The following is a 17,566-nucleotide window of genomic DNA, read 5'->3' as shown; positions in this document are numbered from 1 at the left end:
AACCCATATTGCCACAGTCTATTAGGAACTTATTTTTACTGGAGTGAAATTAGAGAAAGAAGAATTCTGATTGATTGCTATGGATTACTGTAGTCTACACTTTGTTCTTTGCCTAACAAAATAAGCCAGTAAAAGTAATTACTCTCCAGAAGGGCCAATAAGAACAATAAGGCTTTTATATAAATTGGTTCTCCTTCTGACAGTGTGTCTGTAAGAGATCTTTGAACAAACACCCTGTAGTAGAAGCGATTTATTTCTTACCATCATCGGTCTTACTTTATAGGGGTATAGGCAGGGCCATCTTTAATATTGATTGGACCCCAGGCAAACATTTTCTTGGGCCCTCCCGAATCCACGTGTCAACTTTTAGCGGGCAGTGCGGGCTAAAGGGGGAGCTACTTTGGGCCCAACAACAATGACTGGGCCCGGGGCAGCTGCCCCTTTTGCCTTGTGTTAAAGACGGCCCTGGGTGTAGGATTCTGTAGATGGTGGCTTTTTATTTATTTAGTCTTGTTATCTATTTATTTTTTCTATTGGATGAACAAGATGGACTTTTTTTTTTTACCTTACTAACTACACTACATTACCAAAAGTATTGGGACGCCTGCCTTTACACACACATGAACTTTAATGGTATCCCAGGCTTAGTTCGTAGGGTTCAATATTGAGTTGGCCCACCCTTTGCGGCTATAAGAGCTTAAACCCTTTTGGGAAGGCTGTCCACAAGGTTTAGGAGTGTGTCTATGGGCATGTTTGACCATTCTTCCAGAAGCTCATTTCTGAGGTCAGGCACTGATGCTGGAATGAAGGCCTGGCTCGCAGTCACCGCTCTCATTCATCCCAAAGGTGTTCTGTCAGGTTGAGGTCAGGACTCTGTGCAGGCCAGTCAAGTTCCTTCACCCCAAACTCGCTCATCCATGTCTTTATGAACCTTTCTTTGGTGCACAGTCATGTTGGAACAGGAAGAGGCCATCCTCAAGCTGTTCCCACAACGTTGGGAGCATAAAATTGTCCAAAATGTCTTGGTATGCTGGCGCCTTAAGAGTTCCCTTCACTGAAACTAAGGGGCCAAGCCCAACCCCTGAAAAACAACCCACGCCATAATCCCCTCTCCACCAAATGATTTGTACCAGTGCAGAAAGTATGGTCCATAAAGACATGGATGAGCGAGTTTGGGGTGGAGGAACTTGACTGGCCTCAACCCAATAGAACACCTTTGGTGTGAATTAGAGCGGAGACTGCGAGCCAGGCCTTCTCATCCAACATCAGTGCCCGACCTCACAAATGCACTTCTGGAAGAATGATCAAACATTCCCATAGACACACTCCTAAACCTTGTGGACAGCCTTCCCAGAAGAGTTACATAGTTACATAGTAGGTGAGGTTGAATAAAGACAATAGTCCATCCAGTTCAACCTGTGTAGGTGTGTGTGGCTGTAATCATCTCACATAGCCCTGAATGTTCTGATCCTTGAGATGTACGTCTAAGAGTCTTTTGAAAGCCACCATACTTCCCACAGAAACCACCTCTTGTGGTAGAGAATTCCACAATCTTGTAGCCCTAACAGTAAAGAACCCCCCATGTTGCCTGAGGTTAAAACGCTTCTCCTCTAATCTCATTGTATGCCCTCGTGTCCTCATGCAATCCCTTCGACTGAACAGCTTTTTTTCTAAGCTGAGATCCCCATTGAGATATTTAAAAATTGCTATCATGTCCCCCCTCAGGCGTCTCTTCTCCAGGGAGAATAAATCAAGCGATTTTAGACGCTCTTCATAATTAAGGTCCTCCAATCCCCTAATTTGTTTAGTTGCCCTTCTCTGGACTCTCTCCAGCTCCAACACATCCCTTCTGAGGACTGGCGAACAGAACTGGACAGAATACTCCAGATGCGGTCGGACCAGAGTTTTATAAAGTGGAAGGATTATAGTCTTATCTCTGGAATACATCCCTTTCTTTATGCATGCTAATATTCTGCCGGCTTTGGCAGCTGCCGCTTGACATTGCATGCTATTGCTTAGTCTATCATCAACCCCCCTCCTAATGTGTATTGTGCTTTTATGTTTTTAGTCCCCAAGTGTAAAACCTTACACTTCTCCACATTAAACCTCATTTGCCATGTTGTTGCCCACTCCGTTATTTTGTCCAGGTCATTCTGTAGGATATCTGCTTCATGCTGTGCAGTTATTGCCCTGGCCATGTTATAGCTGCAAAGGGTGGGCCAACTCAATATTGAACCCTACGGACTAAGACTGGGATGCTATTAAAGTTAATTTGCGTGTAAAGCGTGTGATGACTTTTGTTGCCAGCGGTTTAGACATTAATGGCTGTGTGTTGAGTTATTTTGAGGGGACAGCAAATTTACACTGTTATACAAGCTGTACACTCACTACTTTACATTGTAACAAAGTGTCATTTCTTCAGTGTTGTCACATGAAAAGATATAATAAAATATTTACAAAAATGTGAGGGGTGTACTCACTTTTGTGAGATACTGTATACACACACACTATATGTCTAAATATGTATTCATTTACATCTACACGCTTTTTTTACATTTTAAAATAAAAAAGTAACACCTCTGCAACCGTGAAAATGAATAGCGCAGAGACAATTTAGATGTAAAGTAAGCATATTTTTGTAACTTAATGAAGTATAAAAATTGGAAGCTGACCGTTTTTCCACAACAGGCCAAACAAATGTCTTCCATAGAGCATGCATAAAATATAACCTAGCAAACCACACTTAGAATAAATGCTTCCCTATTAAGCTCAACTGCAAAATACTATTTTTTGCCAAAGTGTCAAAAAGCCAGTTAGAATCAAAACTAAGTGTTGATAGCCTGACCAACACGTTGGCTTTTCAACCTTTTTAATTAGTTGAGTTGAGAAACCGATGTTGGAACGGTAAGTAAAGTAATGAGAGGGAAGAGTATAAGAGAAGTTATAGTCTAAAATGCCAGTGGAGCAATGGCATGGCTACATTTTAACCTAATGTCTCTAAAATATACATATACAGTACTAGCTTAGTTAGCGTGGATATCATTTACAGTAGCATTTGCATTTTAGGTTCTGAAAGGTAACTGAAGAAAAACTCATGCAAGGGCAGGAAGAGCTTACAATGCCTGTATAGGGCAGGCTGTGACTCTGGCTGGAACGTAATCAAACACCACGGTTCTACAAGTCAAAAGTCTAAAAGAGCTTAAAATGTAACCATATATGTTTCAGGCTAATAAAACATTGGATGGCATAGGATTCTACATGCCCTCTACCAATCCTGATCCTGGGGCATGCAATGGCGGATGTCTGGTGGCGACAAGTATATGACATGGCTATGGTACAGATTGACAAGAAAGGGATCTTATTTCAAAGACTTCCAATACTTTCTGTTTAAAGTGGCTTTATGTGGGTACATATGCTGGGACACTTAATTACTATACCTTATCAGTGGCTTTGGTACAAAATACTCGTATATGATATACAAGACACCTGGCAGCTTGTTTAAGCCTGTGAGGGAGATTGGATTGAAGATTTAAAGCCGCAATCTTAAGTTCTCCTCTAGACCACGCCACATATGCGACAAACAGTCCTATGGACTCTACTGTTAACGCTGTTAGTCCTCAACTCCTGCGTAGCATGCAAGGAAGGTTGGAATAAACAGTTACAGTCTCAAGTTTTGGAGTCCTTCTCTAGACCACACAATGGGAAAAGTTTTATGGACTTTTCAATAACTGCTGCCTGGCCTGCATAGGACCCTGTACCCAGCCACATATGCTCTAATTTCATATCATGCTACTCAGAATTTGGGATATGTACTTGGACATGCACCAGATATAATATTCTGTAGGGGGGGACTTCTGCACCTATATATAAGTTTCCAGCCACTGACACAATTGGAACATGCAATAGTTATCCCTGGCCTTCCCAGTTGATCACACCAAGGAATTTCAGATTCAGATTACTTTATTAAACCCAGAGGTGTAACTAGAACCTTCAGGGCCCTGGTGCAAGAATAAAAAGGTATTCTGAACAGAGGTCAGAACAAAAGAAAGGTTAGATGGTCGGCAAATGCCCTGGTGCAAGAAACCATGAAGGGCCCCCCAGACCCCTGGTCGGGGCCCTTCTCTTCAAGCCTGGGGCTCTTCCCACTGATCCTGGGGCCCTTTACTCTAGTTGCGGGTCCCTTTATTACGGTCCTGCAGAAGGTCCCTTTCACAAGTTCTGCAGTGGGCCCTTCCTGCCATCTTGGAGCCTCCCAACGGTGGTGGAATGCCAGGGCCCGGTTGCAAGTGTGACCTTTGCGATCCTGGAAGTTCACTCGCTGGTGTCAGTAGTTTTTATTTTTCTGGTATTTTAATTGTATTATTTTTTATCATTTTATTTTTTTACCATGTCACTGACTATGACTCTGTCCATTCAGAAATACTGGTAAATTACATATTTACTCTATTCTCTATTGTGACACATCCCCTGCAGGCAGCCGGCAGAAGAGGGGAGGGAGCACAGTGGGGGGGCAGCACAGTGAGGGGGGGGTGGCCGGGGGAGCACACAGGGGCCCAGAGACAGCAGAACACAAGTGAACTGGATAGGAGGAGTGGCGGGGGCAGCATACAGAGGAACTAATCTCCTCCATTTTCCTCCTGTAGCTACAGGAGGAAAAAGGAGGACAGTGATTTCTCTACATGCTGCCCCCACCGCCCCTCCTATCTAGGTGTACAGGGGAGCCGAACAGACCCCTGGAGCATGGGGCCGGTTGCAATTGCAACCCCTGCAACCCCTGTAGTTATGCCCCTAATTAAACCCAAAGGGAAATTATTGCAACACATGCCACACTCAACAAAGACAACACAAGATCACAACAATGAACATAACAAGACACAAAGACATGGCAAAATTCCCAATACCAGCAACCATTAGCATCATATAAAACAAATTAAAGCCATACTCTAATAAACCATCTATACAATTAAAATACAATATAGAATAAATAACACAGATTAAAAAATAACAGACAATTCAACTTTCTCTAGCATTAACCCAAATAATCATTAACATAATACCAACATACTATAAAAACTGTTTTGCTCATAGCCAATATTACATTATCTGGAATCAGCCTCTATATATCCTACACGTTTAAGGATGAATGAGAATAAGGATTATTTGTGCAATATGGATAGTGTGGTATGGGGTTTATGGTTGGTTTTATACTTGTCTATATGATATATATATAATAAAGTTATTCACTATGATGCATTGGTCTATATTTTTAGGATAATTTATAGAGAACCAGTTCTGTGATGTTTTGGCCTTGAGCCCATAACTACGGTAGTTTTTCTACTTTTTGATTTTTTGACCATTTGCTAGGGGCTCCCAAACTTGCCAGTTTTATATGAGAGCCTATATTTTGGAGCTGAGTGAATTTGGAGACCTGGAGGAAATTTTTTAAGTTTTCAGTCTCATATAACATTCGCCATGTCATTGGAACAAATTATTGACACACTGGGGTCAGTTAGCATAGATCAGCCTTTCTCAACCTTTTTTCCCCAGAGGAAACTTTGAAATAATTTTCAGATTTTCTAGGGAATCCCTAGTAAGATTAGTCTATCAGGGGTCATTGGAAAAAATTCCCTTTACATTGGTGGTGGTAAGTGGGAAGAATACCCCCCTTACAGGAGTGGCTAGAATGACACCCCCTTGCAGTCATGCCACTGACTGTGCCAAGTGGTACTGGACTTGGAGCCATGCAGGCACTATCAGATGGGAGGTCAGTTAGCACAGTTCAAGAAATCCCTAGCCAATCTTGGAGGAACCCTAGGGTTCCATGGAATGACAAATGGTTAGGTATTAGCTGATGATGCTAGAGAACAACCACTAAATTTTTTCTTTTAAATTTAGGTTGGCACATTTTTATATTACTATAATATAGGGCATGCCTGAAGCCTGATGATTAAGGGAGGAATTATTAAACTGGATAGGATGCTGCCAGCCAATCACTATTGTTTTCATCACTGGAGAGACAATGTTATGATTTCCATCTTAGCCAGTCAGAGGAAGCCTTGATAAATACAAGACTCCTCCTAAATGGCAGCACTTAGCTTGATTCTCTTTAATGCTGGCACCAGATGGGAAGCTGCCCTTGCTGCTACAGTATATTAGAGCAGCCCTCAAATGTTCCACTCGCCTGCTCGCATTTTGCGAGTGGAAAATGACTGAGGGCAAATGTGGGGCTGCCTCAGGAGCCGTTCTCCTAGCGATCGCCCAGGGGAAGAGAGACGAGAGGAAAAGGAAAGCTTACCGGATCATCACAGAGCGGGGATTGCCCCACTGTAGCTGCTTTCATTTGAATTGCCGGACACTCGCCGTCACACACAGCACCGCCTCCTGGCCCGGCTGCTTTGATAGACAGAACACCAATCCAATGCCGGGATGTGTGACGTCTATCATAGGAGCCAAACCAAGAGGCGGGACTGTGTGTGACGGTGAGCGCCCGGCAATTCAAATGAAAGCTGTTACAGTGGGGTGATCCCTGCTCTGTTATTATCCGGCCGGCTTTCCTCTTCCTCTCCTCTCTCTTCCCCTGCACTGTTCAGGCTACAGTGACAGGCACAGGTGAGGCTGCATTGGCGGGCACAGGTGATGTTGCATTGATAGGCTCAGGTGAGGCTGCATTGAGGGGAACACGTTAGGCTGCATTAATAGGCACAGGTGAGGCAGCATTGATGGGCACTGATCAAGCTGCATTGAAGGGAACAGATGAGGTTGCATTGATGGACACTGGTGAGGCTGCATTCATGGGCACTGGAAATGGTGCATTGATGGACACAGGTGAGGCCGCATTGATGGGCACAAATGCGACTGAATTAATGGCATTGATGGGCACTGATCAGGTTGCATTGATGGGCACAAGTGAGGTTGCATTGATGGACACTGGTGAGGCTGCCTAATGGGCATAGGTGAGGCTGCATTGATGGGCACAGGTGAGGTTGCATTGATGGGCACAGGTGAGGTTACATTGATGGGCACAGGTAGGGTTGCATTGATGGGCAGTGGTGAGGCTGCATTCATGAGCACTGGTGAGGGGGCATTGATGGGCACTGATGAGGCTGCATTGATGGGCACAGGTGAGGTTTCATTAATGGGCACTGGTGAGGCTGCATTGATGAGCACTGGTGAGGCTGCATTCATGGGCACTGATCAGGCTGCACTGATGGGCACTGGTGAGGTTTCACTGATAAGCTTCACTGATGATGCTGCAATGATGGGCACTGATAGGCTGAATTGATGGGCATTGATGAGGCGACACTGATAAGCTTCACTGATGATGCTGCACTGATAGGCTGAATTGATGGGCACTGATGAGGCTGCACTGATGGGCACTGATAAAGTTGTTATTAATATTTATCTTTGTAACTTCTGCATTCATGCAAAAACATTTAACAGTGTCATATTATGAGCTAATTTAAGAGGGCATGTTTAGGGGCAGAATTAGGGGTGGGGCAGGGTAGGGGTTGGGTGGGGCAACTGGAGGCAAGTAACCCTTAAGGCCTGGCTAGTAGCACAGGACTTGAAATTTTGAGGCCTGTATTAGAGCACACACAGCTGCCGCGTGGTTTTTCAATAAAAATAGTTTGTTTGGGCAACCTTGGCCCAAGCAAACTATCTAAAGTGAGCATAAATATAATTTCTACTTTAAAGTGTAACTAAAGGCACTAAAACTTTCCTTGACAATGAGCTGATTCCTGCACGGTCCCTTGCTGGCATCTTCTCCCCGAGTTTTTCCAGGTGCTGGTCTTCAGCCATTTTGATTTGTCAGCAGGGAATGATGTCACTCCCGTCTCCCAGGTATGCCTCAGAGTGTAGTCATGGCGGCACACCGGTCCTCTTTGTGTGAGAGCAGCACCATGTCATTACCAGCTCAAACCTCAAAGAAGGCTCCCTACAGAAAGAGAGCCTGTAGAATGATAAAGAAACACAGAATAATGAAATAACTGACTGTATAAAATGAGTTGCACTTATTCTAGTGGCCTAATGTCAAATAGAGATATATGCATTGAAAGAAAGCTAGTCAGCAGAAAGGGTTGAAACTAAAAAATAGCGCTGGTTATATCAAAATAATTACCTGTACAAGTTAAAGTGCTACTAAACCCACAACAGTAAAATCAGTCTGTATATGCAGTAAAGCATGCTTGTTATACTCACTGTGGAACCTAAGGGGTTAATGTGGAATCTAAGGGGCATTGTGTATAAAGGCTGTTTGATCCTGTCTTGTCTGATCCTCCCCTACTTCCACTGTCCCCAATCCATCTGCTGACAGAACAGAGCCTTGAGGGCACTCCACACATGCTCAGTTTGGTGTGTATTGCTAAAGAGTTTTTTTATTTTTCTTGGGAGGGTGCATGTGATCAGCAAGGGTCGGGGTTCATGCAGCCTCATAGGACAATCAGAAGCGAATGAAAACTCCTCCTACAAGCTTTAACCAGACACTGATAGAAGTCACTAGACTGCTATATACTGCTGATGAGAAAAGCAGTTTATATTTACAAAAATAATTGCATTTCCATGTTCTGTGTACTGTGGGAGACCAGATATAGTGAATGCAGGCTCCTGGGTTAAGTAACACTTTAATTCAAAGAAACATTAACTTATATTTGTTTTTATGCAGTTATTACCTTTGTTTAATACAAAATTGAAAAGTTCTTGAGAACAATGGTACGATTTGATAGATGAGGTCCTTTAAATCCCAGAAGTCATATGTATGTAAACTCTCTTTTTATTGATTTCCAGTAAGTGTTTCCTATCTTCTTTGCAGGTTTCGGAATGACCACACCAGCCACCGTCACCGGAAAAGTGGTCCTCATCTTCTACGGCCTTTTTGGATGTGCTGGAACCATATTGTTCTTTAACCTCTTCTTGGAAAGGATGATATCTCTTTTGGCTTTCGTCATGAAAGCTTGCTATGAAAGGCGGTTACGAAGAAACGGGCTTCTACCTCCGACTGTCCGTCGGGGGTCATCTGTCTCCGAAGTGGACAGCCTAGTTGGCTGGAAGCCATCTGTCTACCACGTCATGCTAATTCTGGGAATTTTTGCTATCACTCTCTCTTGCTGTGCATCAGCCATGTACACCCCAGTGGAGGGCTGGAACTACATAGACTCTTTGTATTACTGTTTTGTCACTTTTAGCACCATTGGATTCGGAGATCTAGTAAGCAGCCAAAACGCAGTGTACAAATATCAGGGATTATACAGGTTTGGAAATTTCATGTGTATACTGTTGGGAGTTTGTTGCATTTACTCTCTTTTTAACGTCATATCGATTGTAATCAAGCAAGTTTTAAACTGGATTCTAAAAAAATGTAGGTGCCGATGCTGTAACAAGTGCCATAAATCCAATGCCCGACTTGGGCGCCGCAATGCCATCACTCCCGGAGCTCGCTTCCGCAGGAACCAATTGTCGATAGAGACCGACGGCAACTACGACAGTGATACGGAAGGCAGGAGGCTGTCGGGGGAGATGATCTCAATGAGGGACCTTACGGCGTCCAATAAGGTTTCCCTTGCCATACTGCAGAAGCAGTTATCTGAAACAGCCAATGGTTACCCTAGAACTGTGTGCATCAATACACGACAAAATGGCTTCTCAGGAGGGGTTGGTGCTTTAGCCATCATGAACAATAGGTTGGCAGAAACAAGTGATTCTAGGTAGAGTCTTTTCAAATTCCTTTATTTTCAGCATCATTTTTTTTCAATAAAAGGTTGTCAAACTCATAGTAATTTTCCTAAATGTGAACATCTAACAAGCCACCTATTCAATTCTCATTGCAACTATTGATCCCATTTTCATCAGCATGTAATCACATCTCATGTGTATGATAAAACAAGCACTTTATAGTTCTCAGGGAAATATATGAAGGACCTTGTACATTATGGTGTATGAAAGAAGAACTTTGCAGCATGGGTGTCCAACCTTTTGGCTTCTCTGGGCCACATTGAGTGTAGAGAAATTTTCTCGGGCCACATATAAAATATATACTATAGTTAAGGTATATAAGTAATAAAACGGCGCTGCGCCCTTCCCGAGCTGTGGCGCCCTTCCCGAGCTGTGGCGCCCCCCCCAGCACTAATTTAACACAACTAGTGGATCCCCTCCGAGGCAGCCTCTGCCTATACTTAGTTGGTAGCGGCCGTGGCCGTGGCCGTGCCCCTGACTCAACTTCCTTCCTCCCCAGCAAAAAAAAATTATCAGGGGGCAGTGGTCCTCATTGCCTGCGGTTGCGGGCCGCATGCGGCCCACGGGCCACAGGTTGGACATGCCTGAACTACAGTATGTTTCCTGTAGCAAGCAATCAGATGATTGCTGATGAAAAAAAAACTAAAGATGAAAAATAACGGTTGGGATCTAATTGGAAGGAATAACACACCAACCAAATAATACAGAAAGGTCCACTTTCAGAAACTTGTCTGAACTAAGTTGGTAAGTTAAAACATATGCAGGGCCGGATTTCCCAATAGGCAAACCTTCCTAGAGGGGCATAAGGTTTTTTTTTAACCCTTTTTTTTTTTTTTATTCCAGACCTCGGGCCACGGCGGCCCCTGTCCCCTCCCCTTCCCGGTAGGAGCATATAGCAACGTTGTTTATCTAACTATATATATTAATAAGTACATTATATTGCGGCAGTGCAGCATTATAATGCACTTGCATCTATATATATGGTGCATACATTTGTGTTGTGGCCGTGGGCTACCTGCTGTGGTCTTGCTGCGACATCAAACACAGTCACAGCGACACGTGAAGCGACCACCCACCAATACGGTTAATGGCTTCTCATCCCTTAATGATAATGTGGCGATGGTCCCGAGTCACCTCATCACCTTCATGCAGCAGTGTTGTGGTGTGCTCTCTGTTGCAAACACTTTGAGCTGCACAGCCAAATTCCGTGCAGGATGAACAGTGATGTGGTGCACCCCTCCCTGGAACCCCCCCACCCACGGAGTTGAAGGAGGCCAAAAGGCGATGAGAAGGTGAGAAAAACAGAGAAAAAGATAAGAAAAGAGAGACCTGATTGTAAATAGATTTCTCCATATCATGTGGGGAAAGCACCCATTAGCCTCTGCTTTCCATACCCACTTTAGTGAGCAGGTGATAAGAAACATTCCAATATAACTATTATCACTACAGCCTATTGTGTTGGTTATGGTGCCCAGATTTTTGACATGGGGTGGGCTGGAGGGGCTGCTGATTTTGGGGGAATTTGTGCTAGGACAGTGGATTGCTGTTCGGAAGGACGATTTGGCAGGGGAGGATTTGCTAGTAGGGAGGATTGAAGGGATTTGTGCTAGGAGAGGAAATTTGTGGGGGATTTGTGCTAGGAAAAGGATTTGGGGGGGAATTGGGCTAAAAGAAGGGAATTTGGAGAGGGGGAGAGGATTTATGCTCAGAGGTGAAATTTGAGAGGTAGAGGAACTGTGTTTGGAGGGGGGAGTTGGGAAGGGAGAGGGTTTGAGCTGGGAGGGGGAATTTGTACTGGAAGAGGGGGACATTTTTTGGAGGGAGAACTTAGGCTCTCAAAGGGAATTTATGCTTAGGGAAAAAGGGTGAATATAAGTGCTCACATTTTTTTTTTGAGGGCGGGAAGAGGATTTTTGTTGACACATAATGCTTATACATTTTGGGGGGGACGCTGTTTGACATCTTCGCCCTGGGCGCTAGACAACTGTATCCTGGCCCCTTCCCAGAATAAGTTTTGCAATGTACTTGTATCTTTCTGATACTCAACAGCTTATATACAGAGATGACTGGGACCCATACCAATAAATGCCAGCTGTATGATATGCACAGAGTCAATATAGATAGTTTATCAAGAAAAAAAAAGTCGGTCTTGCTGTCAGGGAGGCGAGGGGGGGGGGGGGGTTTGGCGCTTCAGAATTCTCTGCCTATAGGATCCTGAGGTGTAAATCCGGCCCTGAACATATGAGCTAAAGGTATCTATACATTTAAGCTGATTCTAAAAGGGCACGGGCATTTAAAGATACACTAAATTACCAAAAGTATTGGGACACCTGTCTTTACACGCACATTAACTTTACTACCATCCCAGTCTTAGTCTGTAGGGTTCAATATTGAGTTGGGCCACCCTTTGCAGCTATAACAGTTTCAACTCTTCTGGGAAGGCTGTCCACAAGGTTTAGGAGTGTGTCTATGGGAATGTTTGTCCATTCTTCCAGAAGTGCATTTGTGAGGTCAGGCACTGATGTTGAGAAGGCCTGGCTCTCAGTCTGTGCTTCAATTTATCCCAAAGGTGTTCTTTTTGGCTGAGGTCAGGACTCTGTGTGGCCAGTCAAGGTTCTCCACCCCAAACTGGCTCTTTCATGTTTTTATAGACCTTGCTTTGTGCACTGGTGAGCAGTCATGTTGGAACAGGAAGGGGCCATCCCCAAACTGTTCCCACAAAGTTGGGAGCATGAAATTGTCCAAAATGTCTTGGTATGCTGACGCCTTAAGACTTCCCTTCACTGGAACTAAGGGGCCAAGCCCAACCCCTGAAAAACAACCCCACACCATAATCCTCCTCCACCAAATGAGTTGGAGTGCACAAAGCAAGGGCCATAAAGACATGGATAAGTGAGTTTGGGGTGGAGGAACTTGACTGGCCTGCACAGAGTCCTGACCTCAACCCTATAGAACACATTTGGGATGAATTAGAGCAGAGACTGTGAGCCAGGACTTCTCGTCCAATGCCAGTGCTTGACCTCACAAATGCACTTCTGGGAGAATGGTCCAACATATCCATAGACACACTCCTAAACCTTGTGGACAGCCTTCCCAAAAAGAGTTGAAGCTGTTATAGCTGCAAAGGGTGGGCCAACTCAATATTGAACCCTACGGACTAAAACGGCGAAACCAATAAAGTTCATGTGCGTGTAAATGCAGGCGTCCCAATACTTTTGGTAATATAGTGTACATTTTATTGCAAACAAAATTTGCCTCACTTATCATGTTTCTATAAAAAAAAAACAATAAGTGCTGTTTACTGTACCTTAGCTGCCTTAAATAAAGCCACACAGAGAAAGAAAATCTGAAAATATAATGTTTTGCCTTGCTCTGGTTATCCCCTAAGAGCTCTGCATTGATGGGGGCACTCATCCCTCTGCATTGATGGGGGGCACTAATCACTCTGCATTGATGGGGGCACTAATCCCTCTGCATTGATGGGGGGCACTAATCACTCTGCATTGATGGGGGCACTCATCCGTCTGCATTGATGGGGGCACTAATCACTCTGCATTGATGGGGGGCACTAATCACTCTGTATTGATGGGGGCACTAATCACTCTGCATTAAGAGGGGGAAACCTGGAAAACCAGTTGCCAGTAGCAACATCATCAATACCAGCTAACATCACACACCTCACCAAAGAGAAGCAGTTGCAGCCATCACATTAGGGGTGAGTTAATTAAATGTTTGACCAAATATAACAGGCACATTTTTAAGTTGATAATTTTGTACGGCCCCCGAATGATTTTAAAAATACCCAAATGGCCCTCGGCAGAAAAAAGGTTCCCCACCCCTGATTTAGACAAACACATGATAGCCCACTATACAAGTTTTCTCAAACACCCTCAGACACATGGCTTAACGAGAGAACCCGGTTTCGATAATTATACAAGCAAATTAATTGTAAAAAAAAAATTCTAAATTTTAAAATCCCTCTAGATGTGCAGACATTTGGCAAGTACTTCACCAAAAAATGGGCTCACAGCATAAAAAAAAAAAAAAAAAAAGCAGCAAAACAATGAGCCAATCACACAAGCAAGCAGGAATTGGGCTTTTGGGGGGTGCTTTATAAGGGTAGTGTCCCCACTGTTTACATTATTGACATTATAGAAGATTCTAGCTGGTGAAAGATTTAAAAGCAAAATTGTTTTTTTTTTAATAACAAAAATTACAAAATGGCTTGTGTATTTACTGTATATGTTATGTTTTTATTTTTTCAGAAAAAGTGGAGTTGAAAAAAAAAAATAGATGGCAAAAAAGGCCATTTTCAATGAATTTACTTTTTAAAGGGGATGTATTTTTGTGATTGGTTATTCTGAACACTTAAAAATAATTTTTGATCATATGTACAAACTTTTTTTTTTTTTTATGGTGTGAAATGTTATCTCTAGTGGTTATCTTTATGCCAAATAACGCACTACGTACCATTGCGTAATGTTTTCTGTGGGAGAATCAACTACAGCACAGCAGTGGTATCAAACTCCATTTGTACGTGGGCTGCATCAGCAGTATGGTTGCCCTCAAAGGGTCGGTTGCATCTAGGGTGTGCTATGTACAGAGTGCAGGGTTCAGGATTACACTATGTGCCGAGTTCAGGTGTGCATTATGTACAGGGCATGCTATGTACAGAGTGCAGTTCCAGGGGTGCCTTACGCACAGAGTTTAGAGTTCAGGGGTGTGCTGTGTACAGAGTGCAGGGTATAGGGGTGCACTATGCACAGTGTGCAACCCGAACAAATCTAAAAACCTAAGCCCAATTTTGCATTTTTGACATGTGTTGGTAAAACTGTAAATATCATCACAACTACTTTGTGTATCCAGGTGGATTATACCTTGTTTTAATTTTCAGGACATATTAGGCTTTCATTTGATGGTAAATGGTAATAGATATCTCCTGATTTTTTTTTTTTTTTTTTTATTATCAAAGGAAAACTAGCCCAAAATAGTAAATACATTTTTTTTAACTGTATATTTCCTGCTACTACCATAACCTACCACCAAATACCAACTCAAAATAAATTATCTTGCTCCTGACAATCGCAGCGATGCCACATATGTGTATGCTAGTTGTTGTTTGTATCTGTAGTACAGCCCAGAAACAATATTGCGAATTTTTTTTTTTTTGTTTTTGTTTTTTAATCCTACCTAAAACACTGACACTAACACGATTTTAAAAAATAAAAAAAATTCTGTCCAAAAAATACTGACCCTGACCCAAAAACTAACCTTGGCAATGACCTTTTTTTTTTTTTTTTCTATCTCTGCAAGGACAGAGAATGATACATTGTATCTCTCTCATCCATTCACAGAGATAGAAAACACTGGGATGGGCTTTACAATGACTGACCTCTGCGAAAGCCAATCATCACAGCAATCAGGTGACCTGGAACCGGCCGTCCCGGGACCTGATCGTTAGAACGGGTCCCGGGGCTTTTAGTAAGACCCCGGTCTCTGTGCTTCCAGCACAAAGGGAGATACACAAATACACGGTCCAACGGAAAAAAGCCCATTGCAGTGAGGCCGCAAATTTGCGTACGGTCAGCGTGAAGGGGTTAAATCACCAAATATGGCTGCACCCCCATGTACCTATATAGGTAAAAGATTTAGAGCTGTAGCTTAAGTATGGTAATTTACATAGTTACATTGGTTCAGCTTGATATGCGCCATACCTGTGGGATCACCGCTACTACAGGTATTGCTGCTAATTTCTAGGTCCAATGCTGAGCAGCTGCCCCCAGGGGGTTGATCACTTGGCACAGGTGCCATTCAGAGAATACTTTGCATTCTCTCAAAGTTACATAGTTACATAGTAGGTGAGGTTGAATAAAGACAATAGTCCATCCAGTTCAACCTGTGTAGGTGTGTGTGGCCGTAATAATCTCTCATACCCCTGAATGTTCTGATCCTTGAGATGTACGTCCAAGAGTCTTTTGAAAGTAGCCATACTTCCTGCAGTAACCACCTCTTGTGGTAGAGAATTCCACAGTCTTGTAGCCCTAACAGTGAAGAACCCCCTACGTTGCCTGAGGTTACAACGATTCTCCTCTAATCGCATTGTATGTCCTCGTGTCCTCATGCAATCCTTGCGACTGAATAGCTTTTTTTCTATGCTGAGATCACCATTGAGCTATTTATAAATTGCTATCATGTCCCCTCTCAGGCGTTTCTTCTCCAGGGAGAATAAATCAAGCGATTGTAAACGCTCCTCATAATTAAGGTCCTCAAATCCCCTAATCATTTTAGTTGCTCTTCTCTGGACTCTCTCCAGCTCCAACACATCCCTTCTGAGGAATGGCGACCAGAACTGGACAGAATATGACAGATGTGGTCGGACCAGAGTTTTATAAAGTGGAAGGATTATAGTCTTATCTCTGGAATAAATCCCCTTCCTTATGCATGCTAATATTCTGCCAGCCTTGGCAGCTGCAGCTTGACATTGCATGCTATTGCCAAGTCTATCCTCTACTAAGATTCTCAGATCTTTCTCCATTTTTGATTCCCCCAAGTGTTCCCCCCCTAACGTGTATTCTGCTTTTATGCTTTTAGCCCCCAGGTGCAAAACCTTACACTTCTCCACATTAAACCTCATTTGCTGGGTAGTTGCCCACTCTGTTATTTGGTTCAGTTCATTTTCTAAGATATCTGCCTCTTGTTGTGAAGTTATTGCCCTGCCCAATTTTGTGTCATCCGCAAAAACTGATATTGAGCTAATGACCCCGTCCTCAATGCTATTTATGAATACATTGAAGTTCAATGCTTGGATGAGGTGGATGAGGTAGAGATTGTGACATCACTACCCCACCTCCTCTCCACCTCGTCCAATCAGAGAATGCTCTGCATTCGATGAGAAAATACAAAGTGCTCCTAAAATGGCGCCCATGCCAAGCAAGCATGGGAAACTAGTGGAGATCACTTTGGTAGCGATGTCTACTACAGCGATATCCAGCTTCCACCAAGATTAGACAGGTATGCACCAGTGTTGCCAACCTACCAGAGTGAAATTTACTGACACCACACCCAAAATTTACCGGCACCGCCAAGATTATACTGGCATTTCCAAAATCGACAAATTACAGTTTTAAGTGCAAATGTCAGTATTTAGGCTACAAACAAGTACGTTGTGTAATTTGCAATGTGATTTAAGGTAGATATTGGAGCAAAAAACATATTTTTTATTTTATTTTTGATATAGTAAGTAAATTGCTCAGGGACAGAATAAGAAAGGCAAGAAATTAGAATGGGCTGCGGCACATACACATGAAATGGACTCTCTCAGTGACACTGACAGCAGTGTGCAGCAGTACAGATGATGACACCTCACGGAAAAGACACGTCCCCTCCTGAGTCACAGTGACAGTCTCTATCCACACCAGGTGGTCCCTTCAGTCCACTCCAGTCCAACTGTAAGAAAAATATTTAACCATATAAGCCCCGGAAGATTTTACCCCCTTCCTGACCAGGGCCTATTTTGCGATTCGGCACTGCGTGACTTCAACGGACAATTGTGCGGTCGTGCGACGCTGTACCTAGAGCTTTCTTTTGGTGGTATTTGATCACCTTTGCGATTTTTGGATCATGCGCTATAAACAAAAAAAGAGCGACAATTTTGCAAAAATAACAATATTTTTCAAATTTTTTTATATGAAATTCCCCCCAAAAAATGTAAAAATCTAAATTTTTTAAAATTTTAGGCCAATTTGTGATATGCTACATATGTTTGGTAAATAAAATTGCAAAAAGCGTATTTTGATTGGTTTGCGCAAAAGTTATTGCGTTTACTAAGTAAGGGAAA

The 17,566-nt window shown here is 43.1% G+C and overlaps 1 protein-coding gene across 2 annotated transcripts in view; it reads left to right on the top strand.

The window, feature by feature from the left end:
* The window catches only part of KCNK12 (potassium two pore domain channel subfamily K member 12), a gene marked incomplete at its 3' end in the record, with an annotated part of 295,014 nt that overhangs the window by 238,033 nt on the left and 39,415 nt on the right, over positions 1-17,566 (top strand). Inside the window, exon 2 of one of the 2 annotated variants that reach the window (XM_082252341.1) lies at positions 8,810-9,701. In XM_082252341.1, coding sequence (XP_082108467.1) covers positions 8,810-9,701 — 892 coding nt within the window. Of the gene's footprint in view, positions 1-8,809; positions 9,706-17,566 lie in introns of those variants that run through there. The other variant, XM_082252342.1, reaches the window with a different exon arrangement.

This window comes from Pelophylax lessonae (assembly GCF_965119305.1).
Source record: "Pelophylax lessonae genome assembly, chromosome: 3".
In the NCBI taxonomy this organism is placed as follows: Eukaryota; Metazoa; Chordata; class Amphibia; order Anura; family Ranidae; genus Pelophylax; species Pelophylax lessonae.
This window is presented reverse-complemented; position numbering and strand designations above follow the sequence as displayed.